This window comes from Lathyrus oleraceus, chromosome 2 (genome assembly GCF_024323335.1).
Source record: "Lathyrus oleraceus cultivar Zhongwan6 chromosome 2, CAAS_Psat_ZW6_1.0, whole genome shotgun sequence".
Lineage (NCBI taxonomy): Eukaryota > Viridiplantae > Streptophyta > Magnoliopsida > Fabales > Fabaceae > Lathyrus > Lathyrus oleraceus.
Window position 1 is genome coordinate 11,280,212 of NC_066580.1, and position 7,989 is coordinate 11,288,200.

Consider the following 7,989-nt stretch of genomic DNA (forward strand, 5'->3'; position numbering starts at 1 on the left):
TATTTTAGAAAAACAAACATAAAAAAGAAATATATTATTATTATTAGATAATTTGATACAAGTATCAAGTTCTAATAAAATTTATGACCTCTAAAACTTACAATAACAAAAGTTCGACCTACTTTTAATATATCACATATATCTATTTAAGGCAACAACACCAAAAACATATCATCGATCTATATCCCTAACTTCTCAATCCTTAAGGCCTTTATCTTGCAAATTCACCATCCAAAACCAAAACTAACTATCACTAAACAAGTTACCGGGAGTCATCATCTGCCCAACTAGATAAAAGACAACACAAAATACACACCATTAGTATTTCTCTCCTTTTGACAACATATAGTGTGAATTGTTAGGTAGCCTTTCTTGTCCTGCATGTAATGTATTTCTTTTTGTTGAGCTTATGTGAACCATCTTGACTATGGAGCATTGCCTAATATAAACATTGGTATGAATTATGATTGGAAACACACTCAAAGTTTATAGTTCTTGTTTGCACCAAGTCCTTCCTAGTTCGTTGGAGGCTGATAAATAGGGGGACTTAGCTATTTGACTGTTATAAAGTGCAGGCCCGCCCCTGCAAGTGCAGCATGTGTTGCAGCACAAAACCCAAATATTAGAGGATCTTAACTTTTTTTTTTTATAAATATTAATAAAAATAAATAAAATGTTATTAAAAAATGAGATTAATTAATATGCACTGATTTACACTGTCGATTCATCACCATCACCCGTTTGCATTATTTTATAGATTTTTAAAATAAAAATCAAATTTATTTTAATATCTAACGTCTATGATTAACTGACGTTGTAAAATCTTTTTATAGTGACAGTGTATTTCAATTAAATCCTAAAAAAATTTAATAATTGAAAGAAATATTATGATAAAAACTCAATACATACAAAAGTCAAGATTGATCAAAACTCAAAATAATTATAATTAAATTTATTTTTAATTAATATATAAATGTATTTTTGATATATATATATATATATATATATTATATATATATATATATATATATATATATATATATATATATTTAATTATTATAATTTTATTTTAAAAAAAATTGGATCTATTTTTATAATTAGTACGAGTCTCCGATATGATTGACCGAGACCATAGTAAAATTATATTCTCCATTTATAGAGAAAACAACCATTATGCACCCAAGCTAACTTTGGTCTTACTAACAAAGTTATATTTGGTGGGATGACATGCATAGTGATCGGAACTATGAATTTTAATAGGAACATGTTAGATTTTTCTAGTTTTAGATCAGCTTAATTACTGAGTTTTTTTTAATCTATTCCCTATTGTCATTTATATGCGGTACACCCTTCTTTTTAATTAAAAAAAGTCAAATTTAAAAATTTACAAAATTTACAAAGTTAACACTTTATTATGTTAAATTTCAACCAATTTAAAATAATTAAAACAATATGATTTTATTCAATGTAATTTCATACAACTTCATTTTGTCACATTTTGTCACATTTTGTCAATCTAATTAAAGTTTAATCTCTCTATGTCTTCAATTATAAATACTAAATACTTAAAAAATTATAAACAACATGTTTTTGACATTTTTAACTATTTTTCTATCTGGAATAAAGTTTTATGTTAATTCCATTAATAAAATTCAAAACAAATTAAAATTATTAACACAAAAAAAGAATTGCTATGTACTCACCGTCACCGAGCACGTGGTTAGTCTAAGTCACAGAGTCAAAATTTTTATACTGGTAACGTACACAAAAAGTAATTTAATTATAAGAAAAAAAATAATTGCGTCACAAGAATTTATAACGCAACAACGTAAATATAGTTTTTTCATTTTTTTCCGCTTACTAATAAAACTCATTCAATTATATGTTTTAAATTTTAATAAGACTCTGAGTCAGAGTCTGTTTTTATTTTTAATTTTTATATTATTTATTTATATTTATATTTAGAAAATTTGGGAGGTGATTACGAGGGAAGTGTTACAGTGTCATTTTTGTAAATAAGATAAAAACAGATGGCAATTAACGAGAGAAAAAATAGAGAGAGAGAAAAAGAATATATGGTGTTTTTTTGTTGTGTAGTATTGTGGGTCCATTTTGTTATTTCCTCTTTTTTTCTCATCTTCTTCTGTTTCTATTTATCTAATAATCTAAAATCTAATCTTTCATCACTCATCACTTACTAATACTACTACTACCACCATTATTATAACTACACACTACTCACTCTTTTTTCACTCACTGTTTCAGATCTGAAAATCTCTTAACCCTAACCCAGCCTCATACGGTAACGTTTCTCTCTATCAATCTTCATCTTCTTCCTCTCTGATCTATGCTAACATCTAAGATCCCATTCTTCCTCATTGCATGCTAGCTTAAATCTCCAATTCTTTCTTTGAACTTCTGTTTTACTTTGATTTCGTTCTTCATCACTGTAATCTACTCTTCTTGCTGATTTCTTACTTGTTGTCAATGATTTGATTAATTTACCTTTTTTTTTTTGCTGAAATTGTTTTGATGTGATGCTATGTGACTATGCATTGAATTATACAAGTGTTGAATGAGCTTGATTTTTTTTTCTTCGGATTTGTTTGCAGATGCAATTCATGGAATGCGGTGATTTTTTATTTTTTTAACCTGATTAACACAATTAGTACTAGTAGTATCACAATTTATGATTGTTTTTTTTTTGCTTAATTTTCTGAGATTCTTATTTGATTTTGTCAGTTTTAGTTATTCAGATGGATAAATTAGGGTACTGAAGTTCAATGATTTTAGTTACATTTAAATTTGAGTTTTTCTTTCAATATGGTTTTTGTTGATTCCGAATTCACATTTTGGACTTTTTTATGGCTTCTTTTGTGTAATTGTATTCTCGTAGTGTTTGATTAGTCAAAGTTGCTAGTTTTCTTTTCCTAGAATGAGATAAACTACTAGTTTTTTTTTTTTGTTTTTTTTTTTCTTCGTTTTTGTCTTTTGTTTTGTTTTATATTATTTTCATACAGAACTTTGTTTTTGGTATATAGACAAGTTTTTAGATATCTGTTTTTCTGATCTTTTCAGAAGAGATTATTCTATCTGTGGATTGATGGAGAAAGGAATTTCTTATGATTTTTGTGTGTGGGGATTTGCAGGCTAGGTTGCTCTGGAACTCAATGGCGGTAACTGAAGCTCAAAACCCTCTAATTGGAGAAAACACCTGTGGTTCCTTGTTGAAGAAGCTGCAGGTAACTTCATTCGGTTATTTATCTCTGCTGCCTTAGATGTGTTTGACCTAAAAGTTAATAAGGTTATGTTATTTTTGTTTTCGATGTAGGAAATATGGGACGAGGTTGGTGAAAGTGATGAAGAACGGGACAAGATGCTTCTTCAGTTAGAGCAGGAGTGCTTGGATGTTTACAAGAGAAAGGTTGAGCATGCTACAAAGTCGAGGGCACAGCTACTTCAATCCTTGTCTGATGCTAAGCTTGAGCTTTCTACTCTTCTATCAGCTCTTGGAGAAAAGAGCTTTGCTGGAATTGTTAGTAACTACCTAGCTATGTTCTTATGGCAGAAACGCAGCACAATTATTGCATATATTGCTTTATGATGCGTTAAAATTATAAAGTTACAGACTAATTTACTTATGTATATCTTTTATTCTTTTGCAGCCCGATAATACTTCTGGAACTATCAAGGAACAGCTTGCAGCTATAGCACCAGTGCTTGAACAGTTATGGGAACAAAAGGAAGAAAGAATAAAGGATTTCTCAGATGTACAATCACAGATCCAAAGAATATGCGGAGAGATAACCGGGAGCCTGAACCATAATGATGTACCTGCAGTTGATGAGTCTGACCTGTCCTTGAAGAAGTTTGAGGAATATCAATCTGAGCTTCATGAACTTCAAAAGGAAAAGGTAATTTGGTTGCCATTTCTAAGTTTATACCAGTTAGTTTGCTGAATGAAAATCATCCCATTGGATTTCATTAGTTAACATTGAGAGTTTTGTTGCATTTCTTTGTTTGGCAGAGTGATAGATTGCAAAAGGTTTTTGAATTGGTGAGTACTGTGCATGATCTTTGTGCTGTCCTTGGTATGGACTTCTTCAGTACTGTAACTGAGGTTCATCCAAGCCTGAATGATTCGACTGGCGTTCAATCCAAAAGTATAAGCAATGACACTCTAGCTAGGCTCGCTAACACAGTCTTAACGCTGAAAGAAGATAAAAAGCAGAGGCTGCACAAGGTTGTTAACTATATGCTTTCAATTATTTGTAATTTTTGCATACTGAGGTTTTTGTTTCACAAAATATGTCTATCACATATTTTTAATATGTTAATTCATACTTGGAAGTGAATATCGGTTTTTAGTCTATGGTATAATTTTTTTTTACTTCAACCTGTCCAACCCTGCAGCTCCAAGAATTAGCTTCTCAGTTAATTGATCTTTGGAATCTAATGGATACTCCTCAAGAGGAAAGGAAACTGTTTGACCATGTTACCTGTAACATCTCAGCTTCCGTTGATGAAGTTACTATTCCTGGTTCCCTTGCCCTGGATCTGATTGAGCAGGTACTAAAGACACTCTGAAGGTAAAATACCTGGGATCCAAGAATTAAGCTAATTGGTTCTTTTGTTCTTATTGTGAAGGCTGAAGTGGAAGTTGAGAGACTCGACCAGCTTAAAGCAAGCAGGATGAAGGAAATTGCTTTCAAGAAACAATCAGAACTCGAAGAGATATTTGCCCATGCTCATATAGAAATAGACTCAGATGTTGCAAGAGAGAAGATCTTGGCATTGATTGATTCTGGAGACATTGAACCAACTGAATTACTGGCTGACATGGACAATCAAATAGCAAAAGCGAAAGAAGAAGCTTTAAGCCGAAAAGATATATTGGACAAGGTTGAGAAATGGATGTCAGCATGTGAAGAAGAGAGCTGGCTTGAGGACTATAATCGGGTAATTATAATCTCCCTTGTGCATTTTTCTGTGTTTTTGGTGTAGTTGGTTGTGTGCAGTTTTTTGTAAGAGTGAATCAAGATATTTACTATCAAATAGCAAATCACTAAAACTGATATACTATAGAAGAAAGACAAAAGCAAATCAGTATCAATTTGCTATTTGATAGTAAATGGCCCGAATTCCAGAAATAGGAAGTTTTTTAGATTTAGCACTGCAAGCTTGATCATTGTATTTAATGGTTGTGCAAGCTTCCCCATTTTGAATATAATAATTTTATCATCTTACACATCAATGCGAAACAGGACGAGAACAGGTATAATGCAAGCAGAGGTGCACACTTAAACCTCAAACGAGCAGAGAAAGCTCGGATATTGGTAAATAAAATTCCTGGTATGTATGGAATGGAACCACAACCACCCTCAGATACTGTTATTCTTAACTATATTCGGCTATTCGCTCTCAATGTAAATAAAACAAAAAAGATGCCTTCATTATTGAAAAAATTAACATTGTTTCTTTTGGTGAAAATGCAGCTTTGGTTGAGACATTGGTTGCTAAAACACGTGCATGGGAAGAGACTCATGATATGTCATTCACATATGATGGTGTTCCCCTTCTAGCCATGTTAGATGAATATGCCATGCTTAGGCATGAACGGGAAGAAGAAAAACGAAGAATGAGGGTATGTATCACTTATGTTATGATTAGGACAACAGATTTTAAGAATAACTGGAGCATTTTCTGATAATAAGTCTGAACAAAATTAAACTATCAGTTTGGCCTATTTCTGTTCACTACACAGTTTTAATGACTTGTATAACCTGTGGTCTTTGCACTCTAGGACCAGAAGAAATTTCAGGAGCTGCAAATCGCAGAACCAGAAGCCCCATTTGGGTCAAAACCAAGTCCTGCTAGGCCAGTTAGCGCTAAGAAGGGAGGTGGCCCTCGTGTTAATGGAGGAGCCAACGGAACTCCTAGCCGACGGCTATCGCTTAATGCTCATCAAAATGGAAGCAGGTCCATAGCAAAAGATGGAAAAAGGGATAATACTAGACCTGTTGCTCCTGTGAATTATGTGGCTATGTCAAAAGAAGATGCTGCGTCCCATGTTTCTGGTACTGAACCCATCCCAGCATCACCCTAATGAGAGCTTAATTTCCAACCTCATAATTCATCTTTGTAGCATTTGTCATATTACTAGTTACTGCTTTAGGAATATATAATATGTGAGAGTGACAAGTAATTAGAAAGGAACTGTTCTGAGATATGTATGGTATATTTTCCATTTGGAGGTTTACTAGTACATGTTGTCTTATTCGATCGCAGTCCTTTAGTATAAAAATATACCGTAGTACTTGTCTTTTTTCCCCTTCTATCAAATCTTAGCTTCTATTAATTGGTTGTCGTTTTTTGTCTTAGCTTTTATCATGTCATTTTTTGTAACTTAATGAAAGTTTAACCTTAGTCGTTAGAGGCTCATTGGTATCAAAGAATAGGGCTTTAACTTTAAGGGCCATAGATGTAGTTAAATAGTGCTTGCCAATGGGGTCCTCTCTTGCTGATAGTAATTTCAACCCATGTTCTTGTAATTTGTGAACATGATCAAATTCTTATAAATTAGGTCAATCTTTGATAAGGTCAAATATGAATTGCCAATGAATAATGTTTAAAACACACATTTCAATACTCTTATTACTCAAAATTCGTTCCACCAAATTTATATGGGTTCTAAATGATTTAGTGATAGACTGAAATGAGTTTTAATAAAATATGGGTTCTTGGTAATTGAAATTTTATAAACTTAAGTCATGTAGTGGAATGGACTGCATTCTCTTCTTTTTTAAACAAGATAGTCATGAAATTTTATTTACAATCAAAGATGCATTGCAATTTGCAAAAATAAACTCCGTTGCTTTTTTTTAATCATAGAGTAGTGACTGGAAATTTTATCATGTAAAGGTGAATAAATGAGACTCGGCGTTCATGCAAACGTGAATAAATAGGAGATCGTGAGTTCGAATCCATATCCATGTAAATGTGAATAAACTCAGTTGTTAATTGGTTTTCTCGTGTTAAACAATGAAAGCAATATGAGGTTGGTCAGTGTCAATAGGCACTCTCTTTCCAATCACACAAGCCGCCATGTTTTTCGGAAATATAAAACTCAAGAATCCGAACACACAATCCATGTTTCTGAGAAATATCAATAATTATTAAACACACTTGTGAGAATAATATTCTCGGTAGTAAAATTCCTAAAAAAATTAATCCCGATGGTAAATTTTGAAACAATAAAATTAACACCTAATTTAACTTTTGAAAAATATAATAAAACTCCTGTTTTATATAAACATTAGGTTAATTAACCAAAAAACTTCACCGCATTACCACAATAAAAAAACATTGAGGGTTTAGGTGTATATCACACCTTTGAATTTGTCTTTCATGAATTAAGAGATCTTTATGCATTAAGAATGCTTTCTCTGGATGCCTTAAATTGTTTTACATGCATTAAGAGATCTTTATGCATTAAGAGATGTTTCTTGGGATGCATTAAAATCATGGATGCCTTAAATTGTTTTTCATGCATTAAGAGATGCTTTTTTGGATGCATTAAAATCACCCAAAAATATTATATTATGAGATCCACTCAATTTTGAACAAAATATTATCTACAAATGCATCTCCCTATATTATTTGGAGTATTTGAATATGTATCTCTGAAATATTTCTTGGAATCCTTTAAAAAATGCCGGAAGCGTATTAATTGCAAGGGAGATTTGTTTTAAAGATGCATCTCCGAAAACTCTCCCGAATCATTTCAGAGCACCACAATTGTCTCATGTCTATGTGCTATAGATCCAAATTCTTTTAGATGACTTAAGCTAGGCTTGACACCAAACTAACATTCTTTTGGCGTGATTCCTTCTAGGTTTTTCGTCGGACATCTGTTCAAAATGTATGTTGTAGTCGACACAGTTTCTCCCCATAATTCTTTGGATAGATGTTTGTCTTTCAACATACTTC

At 32.0% G+C, this 7,989-nt stretch overlaps 1 protein-coding gene across 1 annotated transcript; it reads left to right on the forward strand.

Moving 5' to 3' along the window:
* The first annotated feature begins 2,134 nt into the window (after positions 1 to 2,134).
* Positions 2,135 to 6,277, forward strand: LOC127117626 (65-kDa microtubule-associated protein 1). The gene is made up of 10 exons (XM_051047698.1): positions 2,135 to 2,302; positions 3,150 to 3,242; positions 3,332 to 3,535; positions 3,666 to 3,914; positions 4,028 to 4,243; positions 4,414 to 4,569; positions 4,648 to 4,959; positions 5,265 to 5,352; positions 5,496 to 5,644; positions 5,804 to 6,277. The coding sequence occupies exons 2-10, from the start codon at positions 3,171 to 3,173 to the stop codon at positions 6,104 to 6,106; spliced, it is 1,749 nt and encodes a 582-aa protein (XP_050903655.1). The 5' UTR covers positions 2,135 to 2,302; positions 3,150 to 3,170; the 3' UTR covers positions 6,107 to 6,277.
* Positions 6,278 to 7,989: the final 1,712 nt, after the last annotated feature.

Bases quoted from the DNA above. Each gene is read 5' to 3' on its own strand.
- LOC127117626 (XM_051047698.1), top strand. From the start codon at position 3,171: ATGGCGGTAACTGAAGCTCAAAACCCTCTAATTGGAGAAAACACCTGT. The intron at 3,915-4,027 runs GTAATTTGGTTG...TTTGTTTGGCAG, and splicing joins ATGAACTTCAAAAGGAAAAG to AGTGATAGATTGCAAAAGGT. The intron at 5,353-5,495 runs GTATGTATGGAA...GTGAAAATGCAG, and splicing joins ATTGGTAAATAAAATTCCTG to CTTTGGTTGAGACATTGGTT.